The sequence below is a fragment of the Pelodiscus sinensis genome, chromosome 5 (genome assembly GCF_052426305.1).
Source record: "Pelodiscus sinensis isolate ZL-2025 chromosome 5, ASM5242630v1, whole genome shotgun sequence".
Classification (NCBI taxonomy): Eukaryota; Metazoa; Chordata; order Testudines; family Trionychidae; genus Pelodiscus; species Pelodiscus sinensis.
In genome coordinates, this window is record NC_143056.1 from 68,678,010 (window position 1) to 68,703,453 (window position 25,444).

A 25,444-nucleotide genomic window follows, 5' to 3' on the forward strand; every position below is an offset into this window, starting at 1 on the left:
TCAGAGCTATCGTGCTGTGGCCGTGGACAGAACCGCTGCTGCCACTGCCTCATCTGGTAGGTGAAGGTTGGGAATGGCATAATGTTTGGCAAAGGTGAAGTTTGAAGACCATGTAGCAGCCCTGCAAACGTCTTTTAGCGGAACACCTTTCAAGAATGCAGTTGATGCAGCGATTGCACATGTTGAATGGGCTCTCGGTTTTTGTAATAGTGGTCTATTATGTAGCACATAGCATTCCTTTATGCAGTTCATTATGATCGATGAAATGCGCTGTGCTGATAATGGGTGGCCCTTAGAATGCTTGGCTGCAGACACTAAAAGCATATTTGTCTTTCTGATGGCTCTAGTCCTTTCTATGTAAAAGGCCAAGGCACGTCTGACGTCAAGGGTGTGTAGACGTGCTTGCTCTGCAGAGGTATGGGGCTTAGTGTAGAAAGTGGGAAGTACTATCGGCTCATTAATATGGATCCGTGAGTTCACTTTTGGGAGGAAAGTGGGTTGAGAGCGTAAGATGACTCCCTGATCGGTAAACACTGTGTATGGAGGTATAGCCGATAAGGCAGCCAACTCACCAACCCTTTTTGCAGAGGTTATGGCAATCAGACAGATAACTTTCATTGTGAGGATGCGCAAATCACATGTGGCTAGTGGCACAAAGGGTTTGTGCGTTAGCACGTTAAGAACTAACTCTAGGTCCCACGGCTGCGCTGGTTGTGTGCGATGTGGAAAAAGATTAGTCATGCCCTTCATGAAGCGCCGCATCATTGGGTGAGAGAAAACGGAATATCCTTCCACAGAGTGGTGGAAAGCGGTGATTGCGGCAATGTACACTTTAATGGAAGCACAACTCAGAGAAGAATCCTTGAGATGCACGAGGTAGTCCAGAATCCGGTGAATGGGAGCAGAATAAGGATCCAAACATGCCATCGAGCACCATGCAGAAAACGGTGCCCATTTGTGAAGGTAAGTGGACCTTGTGGATAATTTTCTGCTGTGTAGAAGGATGTGTTTGACCCCTTGTGAGCAAATCATTTCTGTTTGTTGGAACCAATTAGGAACCAGGCTGTCAATGCCAGAAGATCGATCTGAGGATGGAACAAGTGCTGGTTGTTCTGGGAAAGAAGGTCGTGTCTCTTGGGCAAAAGATACGGATGACGCGCCGACATTTGATGAAGGTAAGGAAGCCACGTTTGTCTTGGCCAGAAAGGAGCTATCAAGATTACCGTGGCTCTGTCCATGAGTATCTTTTCTAGCACTTTGGGAATTAGAGGTGTGGGAGGGAACGCATATAGATGATGGCTCCAATCGCGTTGGAAAGCGTCCCCCTTGGAACCCTGTCCGATTCCCACTCTTGAACAGTACTGGGGACATTTGGCGTTCATTCGTGTCACAAACAAGTCCACTGCTGGAAAGCCCCAGGAACGGAATATGGTTGAGAGCACGTCCGGGTGAAGCTCCCATTCGTGCTTCATGGAAAAATGCCTGCTCAGCGTATCGGCCATAGTGGTCTGTTGACCGGGTAAGTATTCTGCAATGAGGGAGATTTTTGTGGTGAATGCACCAACTCCATAAAGTGATCGCCTCGGCACAAAGTGACTGGGATCGGGCTCCGCCCTGCCTGTTTATATAGTATACTGTAGTCATGTTGTTGGTAAGAATTCGGATGGCTTGACCACGAATCTTTGGAAGAAAGTGTCGACAGGCATTGCGCACTGCACGCAATTCCAGGAAATTGATATGCATCATTGACTCTAAGGGGGCCCAAAGTCCCTGAGCCTGATTGTGCTCCAGATGCGTACCTCACCCTAGCAACGATGCATTGGTGGTTAGTTGTACTGTTGATTGTTGGCGATGAAAAGGGACACCCGACATCAGGTTTTTGGAAACCGTCTACCAAGCTAGAGTGTTTCTGACGTGAGGGGGAATTGATACCTGTCTGTGGACATCTCGAGCATTTGGAGTGTAAACAATAGCTATCCAATGCTGGAGACAACGAAAGCGTAGTCTCACGTGTTCGACGACATACGTCTTGGCTGCCATGTGTCCCATAAGCTGAAGACATTGAACTATAGATGGCTTGGGACTGGTGGTAATGGCTTGTATGAGGTCTTGCATCACTTGAAATCTGGTCATTGGTAAGAAAGCACGTGCGCTGGTTGAGTTGAGGGTGCCCCTATGAACTGTATCGATTGGTGGGGCATCATGGTCGATTTCGGGACGTTGAGGATCAAGTTCAAGGCCTCAAAAACTGTTCTTGTGAGGTGCGTCGCGTGCGGCACCTCTGCCGCCGAAGGAGCTCTGATTAGGCAATCATCCAGGTAAGGGAATATCATTATGCTGAGACGACGCAGGTAAGCTGTAACTACTGCCAGAGTCTTGGAAAAAACCCTGGGAGCCGATGAGAGACCGAAGGGCAAGACCCTGTATTGGAAATGGTCTGCGCCTAAGTGGAACCGTATAAATCATCTGTGGGTCGGGTGTATCGCAACATGGAAATAGGCATCCTGCAGATGGAGGGACGTGACCCAATCTCCGCTGTGAAGAGCTGTAATGATGGTGGTTAGAGTAACCATCCTGAAACGGTACTTCCGTAGATACCGATTTAGTCCTCTGAGGTCGAGAATTGGCCTCCACCCCCCCTGATTTTTTCTCCATCAGAAAATATTGGGAATAAAACCCCCTTCCCCTGAACTTGTTTGGTACTGCCTCTGTTGCTCCGATGGCGAGGAGGCGATTGACCTCTTGTTGTAAAAGAGGCTCGTGAGATGGGTCCCTGAAAAGGGGGTGGGGGGATTGAGAGGGGGTAGAGTGATGTATGGAGTGATATGTCCTAGCGTAATCATTTGCAGCACCCATCTGTCGGTGGTAATGCGAGACCACCGATGTTGGAAGGGTCTCAGGTGATGATGGAACAATGTCTGTGCAGGACTGGGATGGCTGCTGAGCGGAATACTGCAGAGACCCTCGATGGGAGCGTCAAACTTGCTGTTTGGTAGTTAAATGGCCAGATGGTTTTGGTTGAGGTCGTCTTCTCTGCTGGTGTTGCCGGTTGCATTGCTGGTCCTGCTGTCTGTATTGGGATGGCTGAAAGGTAAACGGTCTTTGTTTCTGATAGGGAGTATCCCTCTTACGACGAAAAGGAGGTGTATATATTCCTAGGGTCTTGAGCGTGGTTTTTGAATCTTTACCGGAATGAAGAACTTAATCAGTTTTGTCAGAGAAAAGATTCTGCCCATCGAAGGGTAGATCATGGACTTTGGAAAGAAGGTCTCTGGGAACTGCTGCCTGGTGTAGCAAGGATGCCCTGCGCATGACCACAGATGTGGCTGTGGTACGCGCTGCAGTGTCCACTGTGTCCAAAAGCTATGTGGAGAGCTGTTCTGGAAGCTGCATAGCCTTCTTGGACTACCGCTTTGAGGCCCTCCCTCTTGCTCTCGGGTAGATGTTCCAGCAGGGGCACTAGCTTAGAATAGTTGTCAAAGCTATGATTAGCTAATAATATGGAATAGTTCGCCATACAGAGCGTAAGAGTAACAAACGAGTAAACCTTTCACCCAAAGAGGTCTAGCTGCTTCATGTCTTTGTCCGGCACATTAGGTCTCTGTTGCGGGCCCTTCGTTCCTTGTTGGGCTGCATCAGCAACCAGAGAATTCGGTTGGGGATGGGAGAAGAGAAATTCCATCCCTTTTGCCGGGACAAAATATTTTTTGTCTGCTTTTTTGTTAGTGGTTGGTGCAGAAGCTGGCAGCTGCCATATATCGTCCACAGTCCCAAGGATGGCATCATCCAGTGGGAGACCCACCTTGGCCTGATGTGAGGGGTGTACGTTTCTGAGCAGATGATGGGACTTCTGCTGGACGTCTGCAATCTGCACATTTTGTGAGTCTGCAATTCTCCTGAAAAGGTCTTGGAATTGTCGGAGATCGTCCGACAGTGACATGTCTCCCTGGAATACTGCATCATCAGGCGAGGAGGGGGATTGATCAGTGAGGGACCGATCCTGATGCTCATCCTGAATGGAATGTTGTTGTTGTATGACCTGTGGCTCAGGTAGGTGGGAAGGTGGGATACCTGATGGAGTTGGCGGTCTGGTTGCTGGTGGTAAGGACCGATGTTCCCTGCTGGATGATATGAGAGACCGATGTGGAGAATTGGATATCGATGTATGCCGGGTAGAAGAATGAGAATAGTGCCTATATTAACGGTGATGCTGAGGCGAACTGTGATAATAACGAGAGCGGTGCGGTGATCTGCTGTAATAATGGCATCTATGGGAACCATAGTACCCCAAATGACCCGAGCCTGATGGAGACCTAGGAGATTGGGATCGTCCCCTGGACCTCAGGGGTGGAGAAGGTGACCAGTGGTAACAGCGTTTTGGTGAGATGTGTGGAGAGCAGAAGACTCTTTGTGAATGCCTCATGGATTGAGCTGAATGCACCGATGAAGGAGAAGGCAGCTCCGGCGAGAACTGGGTATGATCTGGGGTAGGAGATGGTGTAATGAATCTCCGAGATTTTCGGCATGTGCTACAGTAGTCTGCTCTGGTGAAGAAGTGATTAGAGTAGAGGGTTGTATAGACTTTTCTCCTTCCACCCTGGGAGCTGGGCGCGGTGCCGCGTTGCAAGGGACCAGTGAACTTTGTGGAGGAACATCCTCCAGAGCCGGGATGAATTCCTGTACCGAAGCTTCGGTCGGTGCCGGCGAGTCACTCGGTGCCGGTGAATGGCATGGTGCCCAGGAATCTGTCGGTGCCGAGGTGGCAATCGGTGCAGCGAGGGCCATCTGTGCCGAAATTGCTTCTGGTGCCGCACTCGTAGGCAGTACGGAGATTGCTCTCAGTGCCATGTGCAGCATCAGTACCGGGGAAGGCTTCAGTGCCGATGGTATCTTAGGTACCGAAAGAGTCGAGGGATGCGCAGCCGAAGTGCTACGACTGTGCTTCGCCTTAGGCGGGCCACGCATAGGTGGCAAGCTGGAGGTGCCCAGTTTGTCCCCCATGCTAACACGTCGGGGGAAGAGAACAAGAAGGCGATGGTCTTTTCTTTGCCTTCTTCGGAGACGGTTTGGCCAAAGGATCCACTGACGATACAGCAGCTGCCGTATCTTGTGGCTATAATGCCCTATAAAAGAGGAGCATTTTAAGCCTCATGTCCCTGTCCCTCCTTGCTCTCGTGGTGAGTTTGGAGCAGTGAGGACACTTCTGAGGTATTTGTCCCTCACCGAGACACCTGATACAGAGAGCGTGGCCGTCGGAGGTGGGCATTGATTCCCAGCATGAGCTGCACATTTTAAAACCAGGCGAACCTGGCATGGTTGCGTCTTTCTTCTTCTAACGACTGATAGGAAAACTATTTACAGGTAACTTCTGAGAAAATTTTTTTTTTTTTAACTAGAACGACTACGACTAAATAACTGATGAGTAACTTCTAAGAACTAATCTATCTAAATTCTTTGAGTTCTTCCTTTCTCTCACTCTGACAGAGTCTGAGGAGAAAGCATTAGTCCGTCCGTGGCCGAGGACGGTCCGGAGGAACTGGCGGGAGCCGGACCGCGCGCACACAAACGGTGAGAAAAGGCACGAGCCGCGCTTCGCGCATGCGCGGTCCAGCAGACTACGGCTGGAAAAGTTCTCCGATCTGCAGCACCAGGACAAGCCCGACACCTACAGTGGAGCACCCACGGGACACTGCTCGAAGAAGAAATATCGGTTACTTATCTTTCATGACTGTTGTTCGAGATGTGTTACTCATTCATGTCCATTCCAGCATAGGTGTGTGCTTGACCTGAACACCCCTGCTGAAAAGTTTTTGTCTCTGAGGTATCCATCAGGTCTGATGCCTTCTGGAGTTGCACTTTCATAGCATTGGTATAAAGGACTCTGACAACCCATTGACCCCTCAGCTCCTTCTTGCTGGCTAATTCTGACAGTGAGGCAGGAGAGGGTAATTGGAATAGACAAAAGCAACACATCTCAAAGAACAGCAACTACGGAAAACAAACATTTTTTTCTTCTTTCAGTACATGCTTGTGTCCACTCTAATGTACTGGGAGGATTTAAGTTAATTGACAAACATATTGTCGCACTGCTATGCCAAACCTAACCTGCTGAGGGATGGCACAGTGAAACGCAAGTGTAGACTAAAGATCACATTGCAATCTTACATAGGGACTTGTACAACAAATGCAGCTGAGGATGTTCATGTCCTTGTGGAGTATGCTGTCAGGACCAAAGTAGGGATTTTCATCAGACCATACCGTGTGGCTACAGGACATGATCCAGTTTCAGCCCAGAAAATTTCCTTGTGGAAGACCCTTCATCCTGTCTGTAACAGCTACAAAAAATTGTTTTCCAAAATGGATTAGTTCTTTTTATGAAGAAGGCCAGTATGTTTCTGACATCTAGCGAGTGAAGCCTTTGCTTCTGTTTGTTGGCATATGATTTCATATATAAAACCAAAAGAAATATGTACTGGTCAGTACAAAACTGTTAAAAACACCTTTGGGTTGCAGGCTGGGTGAGGATATAACTGTATACAAGTTCTGAACCAAGGGCTCTACCTCCAAGACACTCACTATCTATACACAAACTTTCACATCTACATTTGAACATATATGAGCAAGTATTCAAAAAATATTATGGAGAAAGCATACAGAATCAACATAGCACTGTATAACAGTCAAACATTCACCTTCCCTGCTTCAAAGGACTCAATAAATGGACAAAAGCTGCAAACAATACAGATTAAAATACACAAACATGGAATGGTGGATGAGCCCTTTAACAGGAGCTGGATTCTAGTTTTGAAGTGGCAGTATAGCATAGGTTAACTAAGGGTCATCTCACATACCAGGGGGTGAGGGCCAAACACAGAAGATTATATGAAGCAGATTAAAGGTCCATTTAAGAATTACACTTGAGTGGACAAACGGGAGCAGCAAGAAATAAAGCTGAAACCCAAAGTAAGGAAGAGACCTAGAAGGAAAGCTTAAGCTTTTGTGTAAATATTGAAGGGGCAAAAGTAAAGCCATGGTCAGACTAAGGCTACATTTATTACTCATCTAAATATATATAAATTCAAAGTGCCACCAACAGTACAAGTCACAACACAGATACACTTTCATGGGTGTAATAAATAGATAAACAACTAGAGCCAAAGAAACTAACATAAAAGGATGGCCAAAACTGTGTTTTGCTGATATTGTCACTAGGTATTTTCTGAGAAGACACTGCCCTTTTTCCTGTCAATATTTAAAGTTCATGGAAAGCACCACCATGATGATAAATTAAGTATGCTCTCTCCATGAAGACAGCCCAAGCAGTGGCCACTGGAGATGTAAAAAGTTGTGGGGGAAAAAAATGTAACTCTGTAACCGCTAAAATTCTAGCAGTTACATGCTGCTGGGGACTCTGCAGCGTCACTTTTGCCGGCCCTGCTCCCAGGGAGACTTCGCTGCAGCTATGCACTATACAGCTCCTGGGAGCAGGGCCGCAGAGGGTGCCGGTCTTGCTCCTGGGGGGAGCCAGATACTGCAGAGCTGCAAAGAAGCTGCTTCCCCAGGTGTGGGGCCAGGCTGCTACTGGCCCCCTGCTCCCAGGGAAGAGGCTGGCAGCACCCCTTGCCAGCCCCACTTCACTGGTGCAGCAACGCCTCCTCCCTGAGAGCAGGGCCAGTAAGGGCTGCGGCCAGCCCAGCTCCTAGAAAGGGGGCTTTGCTGCAGGCTCTGCACTTGGCTCCCCAGGAGCAAGGTCAGCAGCCTGTCAGCCTCACTCCTAGGGAGCCAGTGTGTACCTGGGAGGGTGGGGGGAGGAGAGGCAGACAGTCGGGCCCACCACGGAAAGCGGCTGCGCTGGAGAGCCCCGCAGGACTGGAAAAGCCCCCTGCCTAAGGGCAGGTAGAGAGCTGCTCCAGCCCCTGCCACTTAACCAGAACCAGTAAGCTTCATCTATTAAGGGTGAGGCATACTAGATATCTTTTTACATCCCTAGTGACCACTTACTGAGACAAATAATGAGTTGGGCTGAAGTAGTATTTTTCTGTAGTAATAACACTGAATTCTAAAATAGCATAAACAACACACACACCTTGATTACTCTGAAACTGAGATAACGTTTGTTCAGCATGATTATTTTATATTCATTGGTGCCATCATCCATCACATGGCGGAGGGCAAGCAAGGAGGGAGAGTTGGAAAGGACAGCACTCCTCCAGGCAGGGTCCCCTTCATGTGCTATAACGAGGTTGTGCTCATGGGACACAATGGCTTCATAGAGAACAGTGGGGTCATCGTATTCATCTGGGGAAGTGAAGTGATCCTAAATCCAAGAATAAAAACCATTATTTGAGGACCGCTTAGTGCCAGAGATGCTAACTGCATAAAAAAATACAGATTTCAGACATCAGAAACAATATTGCACAACATTACTTGTAATTAAAACCAGATTCCCACTATTATTCAGGTTAGTCCAATATCCCCAATATCAAATATTTAAGTTTGGAGGCAAGGAGAAATTTATCTAGTACTAGTAAAAGTTATAATTTTTATACTATTGAAGATGAACCACATCCATTCTGGTTTAATTAGCATCAGTGACAGTCCTGTCACTATATCCATCCTTCCTTCCTTCCTTCAGCATTTGAGGAAGTGAGTTTCAGTTCTCAAAAGCTTATGCTCTAATAGCCTAATACATTTGTTAGTCTTTTAAGTGTCACTAGACTTTTTGTTGTTTTTGCTGAAATAGACTAACACAGCTACCTCTCTCAAATCTATAATTTTTATATTGATTATATTGTGTATCTACAAGATCCATTTGTATTAAGTTATGGCTCTTTTTTATATGGAAGTACAGATTTAAATTCCAAAAAGTGAAGATCACATTGGGTTACTTTTTTTGTTGGTTTGCTTGTTTAAGTGCCTAGCACAGTGAGGCACCAAATCTGAGTGGCGATACCTCAGAGCACTACCACAGTGCAAATGGTAAGTCAGTAGTTATCTGTACTATGCATTAATGCAAAGGATTAGGTTTAAAAACATTTTGTATTGTTATGTACTTGTGTATATATTTTTATAGACATCTTCCATTTTTTCATGTTTATCATACCATAATCAGGTGCATATTTTGTAGTGGCCTAAGTAATATTTTGAGAGCATTTCAAGATTTGTGAATTGTAATCCTGCCACTATTACCAGGACATTATATTTGTTTACTGGAGTTGTTTTCTTCATTTACTACTACCGGTTGTCATTTTATATATGCTACTAAATAAATATGACTTAATGGCACCAGCTGACCCAATAACTGCTGTGCCACTACACGATAGTTTTTGGTGACTTTCAGACATTGTAGTGATACAAGCACCATGCATTTATTTTATTTAGAACAAGCTTTTTTATTTAACTCACTCAAAGCTTGGATCTGTATGATTGTCATAACTCAACAGAACAGATGTTTCAATTGCCAATTGTTTTTCAATCCAAGTTGCAGCTCAGCGGTTGTTTACTGCTCTCCTTGATTCTGTACCCCCAGTTCACTGGAGTGGAGGATGCCAAATTTATACTGTTTCAATATTAAGGATGTAGAAGGTTAACCGGTTTACCAATTACCCAGTAAGCATTAGTCTTACTGGCATTCTTGCCCACTAACCAGTTAACCAGATGGCTGGAGCAGGCCCCTGCTCGTGGCATGGTGGGCCCAGCCAGTAGGACCCTGGCAGCAATGGGCCTAGGTGGAATAGCCACCTGCCTGAAGGCGTGCAGGCCGGCCAAGCTGGAGAAGTCCTGCCCACAGCAAGGCTGGGCTGTAGGAGCCCCCTGTCCATAGCCAGATGGCCAGCAGGACCCCTGCTTTGAGCAGCCTCCACCAAGAAACCTCAGCCACTTTGCATTACCCCTTCATGATTAACTGGTTAAATGATTAAAATTATCTTGTTTAATCACATAACTTTAACAAGTATTTTCAAGTGACAGTGAAAACTGTTTCAGGACGGAGTGACACTTAGACATATAAATAATTTCTGGAAACATTTGCCCTCTAAAGGTACATTAGAATGAATTCTGGTTCACATGTTTGAGAGAATTCTTTCTGATTAATCCTGTTTCACACACATAATTTCCCAATAGGGTAAAAGCCAAGCAAGGGCACCAACAGTCTCTGTAGACCCCTGCGCAAGGGATGGGGTCGAGGGAGGAAGGGATGGGGCTTGGGACAGCCAGCCCTCAGTGCCACTCGCAGAACAATGCTGACCTTCCTTCCAGTCTTCAGAGCCACATGGAATGGCACTCTGGCAGCAATTTTAAGAGCATGGGCCTTTCAGTCACAGGACCCCGGGGCAACTGCCTCCTTTGTCCCTCCTTTCAGTGGGCCTGAGGAGCGGCAAGAGGACATGGAAGGTGTACTCTGATTCTGAGATTGGCAGCTGATGTCTTTGTGATGGGGTAGAGAAGTAACATTAAGTGTTGGTTATTATTGCCATACTTTTTCAAAGTTGCAGATCTCAGACTTTTTTTCTTTTTAAAAAGCCAGAGTCTCAGTCAAAAAAAAAAAAAAAGTCAAGGTCAGGAACTGCACTCTGGGATAGGACCCTCCACATTCAGCCAACTGCATATGCAGGTGTGGGTAGGTCTCTCACGGGCATTACCCATGGAACTTGCTAGGGAGCCCTTTTTAGGTTTTATACTGGCCACTGAATATTCAGTGTATGGTGATTTTTTCAGGCATTGACTCAGACTCATAGATTTTAAGTCCAGAAGCGACCGTTGTGATAATGTAATCTGACCTCCTACACATCAGAGGGCACAGAACTTCACCCCACTATAAATCCAGAACATCAGGCTGAGTTATTGTAGTCCTCACATCATGATTTAAAGACTCCAAATTACGGAGATTCCACCCCGTGCTTCAGTTTAAACCAGCAAGTGACGCATGCCACCATGCCGTAGAGGAAGATAAAAACAAAAGTCTCTCCCAATCTGACAAGGGATGAGAAGGGGGGAAGAGTCCTTCCCAACCCCTAATATGGTGATCAGTTGAATCCTGAGCATATTGACAATAGGGATGAAAGCGACTAGTTGACTATCCAATAAGCATAAACTTATCAGACAGTCAAGTAGTGACTCAAAAAGTCACTCTTCCCCTAGTTGCCTCTATTAGAGAGGCAGCAGGCAGGAAGCGGGGAGGAGCAGGAGCCAGTACTGGGGTGAGCCGGCTTAAAAGCCAACTCCTTCCAGCTCCGTCTCCATGGGGGGGGGGGGGGGGGGTAGAGGCACAGCAGGGACTGAAGCAGGTGCGGATCGCTGCAGCTCTGCATTTTAAATGTAGCTGGAGCTACCCCTGCAGCGGCTCTGCAGAGCAGTCCTATAGACTAATCATACAGTTAATATAAATTGTATCAACTATACAATTAGCCTTATAACCTCATTTTAACAAGACCCATATGCCATACACGTAGGAGAGAATTCACTGTAGTAGCTTAGGGCCCACCTCATCTGGTGTCCAATTTTGGATACTAGCAGTTGCAGATGTCACACATCATTGTAGGCACTCTCATCATATGGGAGTTTTTTACTCCCACTGCTCCTCTTGGAAGGATGACCTTTACCAGAGATGAGCTGCAGAGAGTACAGTGTGTGGAGGTGATGTGAATTAAGGGTCTACACTAAGTTCCCAGTTTATCAATTATCCATCCCCACCACAAACCCTTCTTACCCTCCCCTATCTCTTTCTCTCTCTCCCCTTTCTTTCCACTTTTCCACCAGAATGGCTAAATTAGATGTTCCAGTGGAATATCCCAACTCAAGAAATACCTGACATCAGGCATTAACAAGTGAGAATTTCATGTGCTTAGAGCTACTCAAAATACAGAGAGGGGAAGGAAGTATGACTGAATGAATTCCCAAAAAGGGAACAGAGCCAGTCATGCAAGTCAATGAGTTTGACCAGGAAGACATTATATTATATTGTGTTAACTGAACACTGTTTCACCTCAGTTTGATTCATCAGTGTCAACAGGGCCTTATAAACTTTTAAAACACTGTCTTTAAAAACATATTCTAGAATTAGCTAGTTCCAGCCAACACACATTTACCATAAATGGGATTTAAAGGTTGGTGCACTGGTGAGGCAAGCTGTGTGGAAAACTTCCATATACCCTCATTCAAATCAATCAGCATGGACAAAGCCAAAAGAACGTACATCTCCCTGTTAACCTTATTACCTGATGTAGTTTGAGTGACATGCGTATTCCAGGGACCACCACTTTTCTCAGCAATTCCATGTCTGTAAAGATCCATTCATCTCTGATTGAAGAGATACGGAAGTCGCCCTTAAACAGGGCATGCAGCCCATACAGGAAAGATTCCAAATTACTGTTCAGGATGGAAAGTAATCCCAAAACATTAACATATACAAAATCCTCCACAGGCAGCATCCCTTCCTAACATCAGTAGAAATACTGATTTATATTATATAACACTGAACTGTAGAGATAGGTACATTCCTCTGTACACTAAAGAATAACCACACTGCATCAGACCAACGGTCCATCTGGCCCAGTATCCTGTCTTCTGACAGCAGTCAATGCCAGGTGCTTCAGAGGGAATGAACCAAACAGTTTTATTACTGTTTGAGCCATTCTGTGTCATCCAACCCCAAGATTTGGCTCTCAGAGGCTCAGGGACACTCAGAGCATAGGGTTCATAGATTCATAGATTCATAGACTTTAAGGTCAGAAGGGACCATTATGATCATCTAGTCTGACCCCCTGCACAGTGCAGGCCACAGAATCTCAACCACGCATCTCTGTTAATCTTAGCTTGCAGTCACTATGAACTTATCCATTTTTTTAAACACAGTTATAGTTCTATGCACTGTATGAAGAAGTAGCTTCCTTATGCTTTAAATCTGCTGCCTGTTAATTTCATTGGATGATACTAGGTTCTTGTATTATGTGAAGAGGTAAATAAAACTTCCTAATTTATTTCTGCAGTTATGATTTTATAATCCTTGATCATATCTCCCATTAATTATTTCCTTTCCAAACTGAAAAGTGCCAGTCTGTTTAATTTCTCTTGATACAGAAGCTGTTCCATATCCATAATCACTTCTTATACTCTTCATTGTACTCGTTCAATTTCTAATTCATCATATCAATCAGGGAGGAAGAGACAGGGACAATAGCAGGCATGAATAAAATAATAAAATCTAAATTACAGGAACATGGGTTTAATTAAAAATACAATAATTATATTAACATTTGCAGGGCATGCTGTAGTTACAAGAACTTGACAGAATATACTAGACCAGTGTTTCTCAACTGGTGGTACGAGTGCTTTCTGGGTACTTGTTGGGAAATCTGGGGGGTACGTCAATAGAACTGAAATTTGGAGAAACCTGAATTTTTGTTTTAAGTTTTACAGCGTTTTAAAATTTTTGTAGTATTTACACCCAAAAATTTCCTCACCCGCCCGGCTATGATTAAGTTGTTTAAACAAATGTGCTGCAATTATAGAAAAGATTTTTGTGTGCCTGAAAACTGTAGGTACTGGGTGGGGGTACTTATAATTTTTTTCTTTTGCAAAAGGGGTACTTTATAAAAAAAAGATTGAGAAACACTGTGCTAGACCAGGAATCCTGAGTCAGATTAAGTCATGAGTGCATAATTCGGATGCTTTTTTAAGCAGCTAGAACTTTCCAGGGGAGAGCAATACTTTAGCATAGGTATCCATCAGGAGTTAGCCTCAGTTGTGCCCTTCTTGAAGTAGTGATTAAGAATTTTACTATCTTCTTTTGTTTCATTTCGTTACTTCCATTTAACTCACCAGGAGGATGTCTCACCATTTACAATTACTTATTTTTAAAATCTAAATTGCTATTATTGTGAGTGCTATTTTGCTATTTTCAAAAATGACTTGGGCATTTAGACTTAAGTTTTTCCAAGTGAATTTATACGAGCCTGTGAAAGTTATTGACCTTATTATCAGCCCCAATGAAGTTACTGTATTTCAGGAAGATCGTACACAGTGACAATCCTTCAGAGCAGTGTTTCTTAAACTGTGTTCTGCGGCACACGAAGACCAACAGAGTTCAAAATGGCCACCCTTAAAGAGGCAGGCAACCTTTTTGTTGTTGCTGTTGCTCAATTACTCCCCCCCACCTTTTTTTCTGCTCAACAAAAAATCTTTGGTGTTCCTCATTTAAAAAAAATTGTTTGGTGTTCCTCAGTCTTAAAAAGTTTAAGAAACACTGCTTCAAAGGGTGAACCTAGCAACCTAGTTTTTGATATGGTGAGAACTCAAAGGAGATAGTCAATAGCAATCCTTCTAGATGTGATCAAGAATAAATGTGCTGTAACTGGTGTTCAGGATGACAACCTTTTAATGGGTTTTTTTTTTTGAGTCACAAATTTCCAGTTTGCCAACATACACAACTAAGTTTTACACTAACCTGTAACACTACACCTAACAATCACAGGTGACAGGAACTTGGCAGTCCAATTAACTTGTTATACTGGTTTAACCTGCATCTTATCCTGATGAAGGTTATTCTGTGCGCCATGTGTTACAACCCTCCTACAGTCACCTTTTTTTAATATATAAGCATCATGCTTGGAGCAAGGAATGGAGTTCAATTTCAAAACTTGATTAATTCTGCTAATTTTTCAGCAGATACCATGAAGAAGTCATGAAGGCGCCCTACTCTACAACTCTCAACTTCCATTAGGTAAAGAAGTGAAATGTTCAGTTTCAAGTCTTCTACATCCTTCATTTGCTGAACCTTTGTACTTCATAAATACTGTAGATAATCCAGTGAAGGAAGGTAGCCTAGATTATCTGTTCATTTTAGAGGTTCATAACAAACACTGCTTATATATAAAGAATTAGCCATTACCCCAAACCTAGAGGCTCACAAGCTCCCCCCTCCAAATCCCTAAAAATACAAGTGTAGCATTACCTAGACATATGATGGGAAGCAGTCCCCAGAGCTCTTCGCCCCAGAACACACAATCCGTAACAAAGAGTCACCAAGGCAGAGTCTTTATCTGCATCCAACGGCTGGTAGTAATAAATATGTATTTAAAAAAAATAAAGAGGCATGTGAAGAAGGTAGGGAGAGGTTCATACTATTGCAAAGTGTGTTTTGATAAGAGTGACAAAAAGGCAAATAGAAAAAGCTACCAAAAATCAACCTCAGGTGGCACTTAACACTGAATGAAAATGGATTGGTATTCAGATGCACGTGAATTCAAATTAGGGTTTTTTTTTCCCATAAAGTGCTTTGTAAACATTGCTTAACTAATGAGGCTTGTATAAAAATGCACTACATTTGCCATTTTAATTAGCTGCAACCTGAATGCATGGATATACCATCCTGCATGGATACTCTGTTCTTGAATTCTAGGTTTGATTAATAAAAAGCCTAGTCTTGAGGAACAGAGATGTAACAGGCATTTCAATGGATAAGGCATACATCTCTCACTTAAAGTTATAAACAATAAATATTTCTGCATTTATTTCAGAAGTATGTAGGCTGCTTTCACTCATCAAAACACCCAGAGCAAAAAAGCCATTTGTGTGGTGCTCTGTAAAGCAGCACTACTGATGTATATGTATATACTTAGGTATATTTATAATTCACTAGGCAGTAAAACATCAGGTACCAAGTTATTAAATCTGATTTCCATCACTCCCACAAAATACTTGCCAAGTGACTATCATGTAATAGACACACATTTTTCTTTAATGGCCATTCTCTACATTTAAAAAAAAATGTTTCAAAAGTTTCTAGAAGAGGCCTTCTTTTAGTCACTTACCTCTAAAGCTGCTCCCCACTCCAAAGGCCCAAATACTTCATTAACTCTAAAGTAGGGTTGCCAGATGGTTTCAACAAAAATACCGGACACACTTGACATTACATCACAATCTACATCTTATTTAGAAAATACCGGACATTTATTTATATTTTCTTAATTTGTTTTCCGAACAGAAAGCTCAAATACTGGACTGTCTGGTTCAAAACACCTGGCAATCCTACTCTAAAGGCTCAATTGACCCTTTTGCCCACTCCCTGAAGACCACAAGACCATATCTAACCAGAGGCAAACTAGACATTTGAGAATTTAGGTAAGTAGACAGATGCCAGTGTATTTCCCTAGACATACTTCTGTATAAACTTCTTTAAAGGGGAGTAGGAAGTTTGGAGAAAGAAGAGGCCAGGAGGGGGATGAGCACTTCTCCATATGATATTGCACTACCAGTGGCCCAGAGAAGAGCTTTAAATTTGAGCATGACTAGGGCTCTATCAAATTCACTGTCCATTTTGGTGAATTTCATGGTCAAATTTCAACATTTCAGCTATTTAAACTTGAAATCTTACAATGTTGTAATTTTAGGGTCCCTGACTCAAAAAGGAGTTGTATGGGAGGTTGCAAGGCTATTGTGAGGGAAAGGGGTGCGAGTCTGCAACCTTTATTTCTGTTGGCAATGCTGTCTTCAGAGTCGAGCAGCAAGAGAGCTGCAGCTGCTGGCCAGGAACCCAGCTCTGAAGGCAGAGTCCCCAACAGCAGCAGCACAGAAAAAGAGATGGAATGTTAGGATTTTGGCACTATTAGTTTTGTGCTGCTTCCTGCAGAGGTTAGACCTCAGTCAGCAGCTGCCACTGTCTGGGCACCTTTACTTCTATTACTGCTGCTCACAGGGTGTAGTCTCCAGCTCTGGTTGCCTGGCCAACAGTCACTTGGCTCTCTGGTTAGCCAACCCTGAAGGCAATGCAGAAGTAAGAATGGCAATACCTTGACATCCTTAAAATAATCTTCTGACCTCCCCCTGGCAACTTACTTTTGGATCAGGATCCCTAATTTGACAAATGCTGGTCTCCCCTGTGAAATCTGTATAGGATAAGGTCAAAGCACACAAAAAAACGAGGTTTTATGGCGGGAGAACAGTCTTCATAGTCCATTATGTGTTTTTCATGGTTGTGAATTTGTAGGGTCCTAGTCATGCGGTACCTAGCAATGCTATGAGCAGTCTATTTTACACATTACAGACAAATTATTTTGCAGTTAGTGTTGTTTTGATGAACATGAAGGACACAGTAACTTTTCTAAGACCATTCTTATTTGAATAAGCAGAGGCCAAATCAAACCATATTATTAAGACAACTTCTTTCTCTAGTGCATTTCCAACTACATAATATACTACCTGGAATCTAAGGCTAATTTGAATTCAGGTTTTAAGAGATTAAAGTCAAAGCATTAACTCATCGCCAAAACCCAATGTAACACTTAGATTTCAAACTGATTTGTAGATAAATTTCAATAGACAGTTAACTTCAACCCTGCCAAAGAAAATATATTTAAGACTTTCCCAGAAAAGTGTAACGGTTCTCTGGTAATTCAGTCATGCCTACCTTCTCTCTTCGGGAGCAGCAGTATTCTATCCAATTGAGGTAAGTCACACAGAAACTCTCTCTGGAGACTCCAGCTAGATGGTGGTCATAATCTTCATCAATATTTGGATTAAATGTAGGGTCCACATCAACATAATTACAGTCTGCACACTGCCGCAATCCTTCCTGCATTGTCTCATTAGCTAGCCATTCCTCCAGCTTAGGGGAGGTTGTGACATAATAGATAATGCCCTGAAACGATAGCAGTTGAAGATATTGCAACCTATACAATTTATCCAGAAAGTAGTTTAAATCTAATTTACTGTACAGAATTGTTTTTCTCTCTGTTACACGCAAAGATGAAAATAGTACACCATACTGTTTTGAAAAAGTGCACAGGTTTGATTAGTGGGGGATAAGATAGGCCTATTTGTTTAGTGTACTTTTAAAAAGGACTGAAGCTAACATTTTTAATTAAGAGAAAACAAATGTTAAGGCCCCAAGGAGGGCCCTCGATAAGTCTGACAAGTATTTCAGGGCCAGAATAATTTATCTTTCCGAAATATGAAAGGTTATGATCTTTCATAATGATTTTCCTACTGACCTTTTGAACAGATCAAGGCCTGTTGGTTCAGGTTGGCCACTGAAGATCCACTGGCATCTTTTTGCTGAAGTAAACATTTGCCAGGGAGTCTTTGGCCAATATTTTCCCTCTACCACAGTGGCTTTCTCCCCCACTCACCCATCTCAGAGGTGGCTGCATTTCAAAGATGATGTCTGTACATACTAAGAGTTTTGGGATTCTTGGGAATGAAGAGTTCATGCACAATTTCCTATTATTAACACAAAATAATATTTACTTGCATCTTTTGCAAGCAAGAGAACATGGCAGGCTCCATACATTCCCCCAGGTTCAACAAGGTTTATCTTGATTTTGGATTTGCAATTAGAATTTTTTTTTTTAATATTTATATTTTCCTGCCTCTCTTACTGCAAATAACCTTAAAGGTCCCCTGACCTTGGATCTATAATAAAATGATTATACAAAAGTATCAACTGAACCGCAAGGATGAATATTGGGTTTTAGATTTTTATGGGGTTGGTGGTGGAACAACTCTTTCCTCCTTCAGCTCTGTCCTGACCAGATTCATATTTGGGTAATTACCTTCTGTCCCCAATTACCTTCTGTTTCACTGATATTTCAGTTGGACAGTCACCATTTTCTGTCCTCGATTATTGTGTTAAATGGCTGTGAAAGTAGCTGTTACACTTTACCAAAAGGCATGTCTACACTTGGAGCTGGAGATGTGATTCTCAACTCAGAGAGACCATTATACTAGCACACTAAAAACAGACTGTTGCCATGGTGAATGGAGTGGCAGGAGGAACCAGACACCCCAAACATATACCTATGGTCTCAGAAGGGTAGGCACTCAGGGAGATTAGCCCTTCCCACAAACTACAGCAGCTACACTATTTTTAGTGCACCAGCTCAATAACAGCAATTGCAAGTATGTCTTCTTACACTCTGAATTACACCCCCCAGCTCACTGTGTAGACATACTGCAAACAAACTGTTCTCCTATAGTGAATGAGAGATTCATGTATTCATAGCTTATATCACATTATGTAACCCTTGTGATGAAAAAAATCTATTTTATACATTTTATATTAAACACACACACACACACACACACACAAAGTGTTAACAGTTCATGCTTCCAATTCCCAAAATAACAATATGCCGAAAGAGAGCTGAATCCCCCCACAGCTGTGTTTGTTAGATGCACAGTCATACCTTAACATAATAGGTAGTGAGAATTTTACGAAGATCAAAGACTTGAAGCATGGATGCGGCACTGTTGTCTGTGATGCTGTAGCCTTCCAGAACATACTTTGTCACAAGCACTTCCCATGCCAGCCAGCGCTGGCCAAAGGCAGCATTGAACGAAAGCATATGAGGGATGTGGCCAGGTTCACAGCAACAAAACCCTTCATCTTCCTCCACTCCCTCAGTGATGGCCTCTACTTCTCGTTGCTGACAGTAAGTGCCTTAGGGGATGTTAAAGAAATAAGAATTTAGGTAACTAATATAAAAATGGATATTTTATAAAGTTTGAGACCGGAACAAATTATAAATTATGTTTCTGTGAACAGCAGAAAATTTAAACTACTATATCTGACTTAGCTTTTTAATGAAGAAAATTAAAATTGCTTAGTTTTAATTTACTAGCCTATATTAAAACATACAACTCAGATATACGAAAATAGGGTAACTGTAAATCATTGTACCTGTAACACATTTCAATGTATTGAGAAACCTATATTAGCTTTGTTGGAGAACCCTCATTTTCTCTCACTTACATAGGAGAGGATACTAGAAAGCCACTGGTTTAGAGAACCAAATTGTAAATAAATGAAATTTTTAAAGACAGTCAAAACATGTAGGTCAACCAAATGAATAATCAAAGCATAGACCTCTTACCTCTGAATTCAAGTCCCCTCAGCTGGAAGGTGACCAAACCATTTCCGATCTCTATAAGGTGTACTAGTGCATTGAGGTAGTCAGAAGCTAGGATGAAGCAGTCCCCGGTACTGTAGTTTCCCCACCGCCCCAGCAGCAGATCTCCACATAGGCTGTGCTGAAGGGAACGGGTTAAGTGCTCATAGAAGATGGAATTCAGGTTGTTATCATCTGAACCTGCAAGAAAAACCCTGGAGTGAATGTAATGTTATTTCAAAGATCCCAATCTCTTTTTGCGAAGGCAGCTATTCAACTAATTAGAGTTCACTGTGAACAGTTAGATAGGTTAATCATTTTTGTTTTTTAAATCTAGTAATTGATTCCTGTGATCCCCAAGCTACTCCTTCAGTTTCACTCAAGCAGCTTGAGGACAGAGGCACAAAGGAAAAGAACGGTTACTTACCTGTATCTGTTGTTCTTCGAGATGTGTTGCTCATATCCATTCGAAGTAGGTGTGTGCACCCTAGCGGTACCCGTAGCATGGATGCAGCACTAGCATTTTCCCTAGCGGTACCCGTAGCGCCGGCAGGGCGCCCCCTGGAGTGGCGCCGCCATGGCAGGGCATAAGTACCCCTGTCGGCGCTGCCCCACCTCAGTTCCTTCTTGCCGGAGACTCCGACGAAGGGGAGGTAGGGTGGAAGTCGAATGGACATGAGCAACACATCTCGAAGAACAACAGTTACAGGTAAGTAACCGTTCTTTTCTTCTTCAAGTGGTTGCTCATGTCCATTCGAAGTAGGTGACTACCAAGCTAACCTCACGGAGGAGGGGTCGGAGCAATCAGACCACCAGAGTCATAAAAAAGGTGAACAAATAGAACGGATTTATTTGAACAAGCCAACACACATAAGGCACGTGTAACAACAATGACAACAGAACATATTTACATCACAGATTCCAGGACTGCAGGGCCCACGCCTGCGTCTTCCCTGGCCTGCTGTGCTAGCGCATAGTGCACCGTAAAAGTATGGAGGGACGACCATGTGGCTGTCCTGCAAATTTCCGTAATTGGCACCTGGGCACCAAATGCTACTGAGGACGCCTGTGCCCTGGTAGAGTGTGCCTTTACTTTGGGTGGGGTTTTACCAGCCAGTTGATAACATTCTGTGATACACTGGGTCGTTCAGTGTGATAGCCTCTGTGTCGATATAGGTGACCCTTTCACCCTGTCCCCGAACGCAATAAACAATTGTTGGAATTTGCGAAAGGGCTTGGTCCTCTCAATGTAGAACGCCAGCACTCGCTTAGCGTCCAGGGAGTGAAGCACTCTCTCCTTAGGGGAGGTGTGAGGCTTTGGGAAAAAAAACGGGAGATAAATCTCCTGGGACAGGTGGAATGGTGACACCACCTTTGGGAGGAAGGCCAAGTGAGGCCGGAGCCTTACATTGCTATGTGAGAAAACAAGGTAGGGCAGATCAATAATTAGCGCCCTTAGTTCTGAAACCCTTTGAGCAGAGGTAATGGCCATGATGAAAGCAACCTTCAGCAAGAGGTGCTTCAGTGAACACGTGGCTAGTGGTTCAAAGGGGGGTGACATAAGTCTGTGCAGAACCACATTGAGGTCCCAGGTGGGAAGCGGGGACCTCACCGAGGGATACAGCTTTTCTAGACCAGTAAGAAACCTTTTAACCACCGGGTCAGAAAAAAGGGAAACTCCTGCCGTACCAACATGGAAGGCGGAGAGAGATGCCACATGGACTTTGACAGAAGAAAAAGAAAGGCCACTGGACCGAAGCTGGAAAAGATAGTCTAAGATAGTTGGGACAGGGGCTGAGGACGGGTGAACTCCTCTTCGGGACGCCCAAGACGAGAAGTGCCGCCACTTGGCAGCGTATGACCGTCTAGTAGAGGGTTTCCTGCTACTGAGGAGCACCATCTGAACCTCCTGGGAACATTCCCTTTCAGGTTGGTTCAACCATGGATAAACCAGGCCGTTAGGTGGAGAGACCTGAGATTCGGGTGAACCATGGTCCCCCCATCCCAAGTCTGGGTTAGCAGGTCCCGGACTGGAGGGAGTGCTATTGGGTCTTGTGTGAGCATGTCCACCAGGATAGGGAATCAGAATTGCCTGGGCCACCTGGGGGCTATGAGAATTATCGTGGACCGAAATGTCCGAGCCCTGGTCAACACCCTGGAAACTAGGGGGAACGGGGGAAAGGCATAGAGAATGCCCTCTGGCCACACAGCCATCAGGGCATCCCCCAGGGAATATTTCCCCACTCCCAGTAGGGAACAATAGTTCTGGCACTTTGCGTTGCATGCCGAGGCAAACAGGTCTAGGAGGGGATAACCCCACCTGTGGAAAACCTGATGGAGAACGGCATCCTTGGGCAACCACTCGTGGGCTCCAAAGGATCTGCTCAGGGTGTCTGCTAACAGATTCTTACATCCCGGAAGGTACTCTGCCTGTGGCGTGATGTCGTGTTCCACACACAGGTGCCAGAGCAGCAGAGCCTCTTTGCAGAGGGGAGGTGACCGGGCTCCCCCTTGCTTGTTGATGTAAAAGACCGCTGCCGTATTGTCCAAACAAACCAGGATTGAGCGGTGAGAGAGCCTTGGTAGGAAGGCTTCACAGGCCCTCCTCACCGCCCGCAATTCCCGGACGTTTATGTGCAGGGTTCGTTCCGAGGGGGACCAGAGGCCTTGAGTCCTGTGCCGCCCCAGGTATGCTCCCCAACCCAGGTCGGATGCATTGGTGACCAGCGTGAGGGAGGGGGAAGATGGCACTGAAAGGGACCCCGCTGCACACCATGGTTTCCTGGGTCCACCATAGGAGGGAGGTCAGGATTTCTGGGGGCCCGTTATGATTGAGTCCCAAAGACCCCGGGACTGGCTGAAGGCCTTCGCCAACCAAACCTGTAGGGGTCTAATTCTCATTCTGGCGTGGCGCACTGTGTACATGCACGCCGCCATGTGGCCCAGGAGCCTGGAGTAGACCCGAGGGGTCGTAATAGGGGACAGGGTAATCCCTGAAATCAGCTCCACTATGGAGAGGACACTGCTCTTGGGGAGGAAAGCTCTTGCCACCCTTGCGTTGAGAAGAGCCCCCAAGAACTCTAGATTCTGGGAGGGAGTCAGGGACGACTTTTTGTCGTTTAGCATAAGCCCGAGTCTCAGGAAGAGGGCTTTCGTGAGTGTCACATGAGCTTTCACCTGCTCATAAGAGCGACCTCGGATTAGCCAATCGTCGAGGTACGGGAACACGTGCACCCTTTGTTTGTGGAGAAACGCCGCAACCACAGCCATACATTCGGTGAACGCCCTTGGTGCAGTGGATAACCCAAAGGGGAGCACCGTAAACTGAAAATGGTGTTGACCCACCATAAACCTGACGAATCTCCTGTGGCTGGTTCTGATTGCCACGTGGAAGTAGGTCCTTGAGGTCGAGGGTCGCGTACCAGTCTCCTAACTGTAGCACTGGGATGACCGAGGCTAGGGTCACCATTCTGAACCTGTGTTTTATGACCGCCTTGTTTAAATTTCTGAGGTCCAAGATGGGACGGACTCCTCCCTTTGGTTTGGGGACAACAAAATATCGGGAGTAGAACCCCCTTCCCCGCAGGTGTGGGGGAAACTCCTCTATTGCCCCTTTTGTAAGGAGCACAGACACCTCCTGGCGCAGGATGTGTTCATGAGGAGTGTCCCTTAGTGGGGACAGGGAAGGGGGGTTGGAAGGTGGTGGGCCCAGGAATGGGATAGTATAGCCTCCATTTACTATGTCCAGAACCCAGGCGTCTGATGTAATTAGTGCCCACGCATGGGCAAAAAGGGATAACCTGGCCCCAAACGGGGGCCCAGGGTGGGAGACTGGTACAAGACCCTCAAATAGCGCGTCAAAACTGCGGCTTGCCCCGATGGGAAGGGCCATGGGGACCTCCCCGCTGGTTATCCACCCTGGGGCGACTACGTCGACCCCTAGAGCCCTGGGGGTGCGCAACCGCCCCGGAACCTCCACCAGAGGCCCAAGAGCGGCGCCTCCAGTAATCCCCATGGGGGACCTGGGGCTGCGCTCTCCCCTGCTGTCGATAGGGCAGCTGTCGACGTTGCGGGGCAGGTGTGTAGATGCCCAAGGATTTCAACGTGGACCTTGTGTCCTTCAGGGTATGGAGCCTAGAATCGGTGTGCTCCGAGAACAGAGTGTTTTCCTCGAACGGTAAGTCCTGGATTGTATTTTGAACATCAGGGGGAATCCCTGACACATGCAGCCAGGCTCCGCGATGCATCACGACGCCAGTCGCCATAGTGCAGGCTGCTGAGTCAACGGTATCCAAGGACAACTGGAGGGCAGTTCGTGCGATGACTTTGCCTTCAGAGGCAATGGCTGCAAACTCCTGGCGGTCCTCCGCTGGTAGCCTGTCCCTGAACTTTTCGACCGCCTGCCAGGTATTGAAGGCATACCGGCTTAACATTGCCTGCTGGTTAGCGATGCGGAATTGTAGTGCCCCTGTGGCGTAAACCTTACGGCCCGTCAGATCCAGCTGTTTAGGCTCTCTTGCCTTTGGAGATGGGCCAGGCTGAGGGAGCCGTTCCTTTTGGGCCGCGGCCTGCACGACCAAGGATCCTGGGATGGGTTGCGAATACAAATGCTCATGCCCCGAGTGCGGGACATAATAGCGCCTCTCGACCCTTTTTAAGGTAGGGGTCAAGGACGCCAGCGTCTGCCACAGGGCATTAGAGATCTTGGTCACCGTTTTATTGAGCGGTAAGGCCAACCGCATGGGTGCATCCTCGGTGAGGATGTCCACCATTGGATCTGTGTCCTCGACGACAGGTTCCATTGGGACGGCTAGATTCAATGCCATGCGCCGGAGAAGTTCCTGGTGTGTACGGGCATCCATGGTAGGCAGACTAGGTGCCGGGTCTGCTAGAGCCTCGTCCGGGGATGACGACGAGGACGATTCCTGGGTTGGAATAGGGCCGGATGGCGCCAAGTGCTGTGCCGGTTGGGCATCCTGCGTCCCCTGCGGGTTCATCTCCGGTGCTGGTGCCTGTTCCGCCGGATCTGGTTGTGGCGCCCCAAGGGGAGAGGGGGGCGCCCAAGACAGGGACGCCGAAGGTTAGGTGCGGTGACCCGAAGCCTCCGACACCGAAGGACGGGGCACCAGCCCCTGCCACTGATGGTAGGCCCAGGGAGTCCAAAAGGGCCACTGCAGATGCAGGGGCCAGGTTTGCTGAGGGCGGTCTTGCCGGTGCCGGGACCGAGACCTGTGGGACGAGGATGCTCCCGAGGACCCTGACCGGACAGAGGTTGCGTCAGAATCCGACAAATAATTGGACTCCAGCCAAGGCGGAGCCGAAGACAAGTGCGGGGCAAACCTTGCCATAGATTCTGGCTTGCCCGCGTGAGTACGGTGGGGCCGGACGAGTTACGGCACCAGGGGACCCAGGCTCGGTGCCGGGAGAGTCATTGCCAGCAGTTGCAGCACCGGGGTGCCCAGGCCCGGTGCTGGCAGGGTAGTCGCCGGCAGTTGCGGCATCGGGGTGCCCAGGCCCGGTGCAGTTTCAGTAGTTACTGCTAGTTGCGGCACCGGGGTGCC

General features: G+C 45.9%; 1 protein-coding gene across 9 annotated transcripts in view; it reads right to left on the reverse strand.

Annotated features, from left to right (window-relative positions):
* The window catches only part of PCNX1 (pecanex 1), a 159,898-nt gene that overhangs the window by 18,077 nt on the left and 116,377 nt on the right, over positions 1-25,444 (reverse strand). For 7 of the 9 annotated variants that reach the window (XR_012903471.2, XM_075927290.2, XM_075927289.2 and 4 more), the window contains 6 exons: positions 19,869-20,084; positions 19,182-19,435; positions 17,405-17,635; positions 14,951-15,051; positions 12,216-12,366; positions 8,087-8,317 (listed from right to left, as the gene is read on the reverse strand). Coding sequence is in view for 8 of the 9 variants with exons in the window: in XM_075927290.2 (XP_075783405.1) it covers positions 8,087-8,317; positions 12,216-12,366; positions 14,951-15,051; positions 17,405-17,635; positions 19,182-19,435; positions 19,869-20,084 (1,184 nt within the window). In the remaining variant the exon portion in view is untranslated. Of the gene's footprint in view, positions 1-8,084; positions 8,318-11,482; positions 11,611-12,215; positions 12,367-14,950; positions 15,052-17,404; positions 17,636-19,181; positions 19,436-19,868; positions 20,085-25,444 lie in introns of those variants that run through there. The other 2 variants (XM_014577124.4, XM_075927291.2) reach the window with 2 other exon arrangements.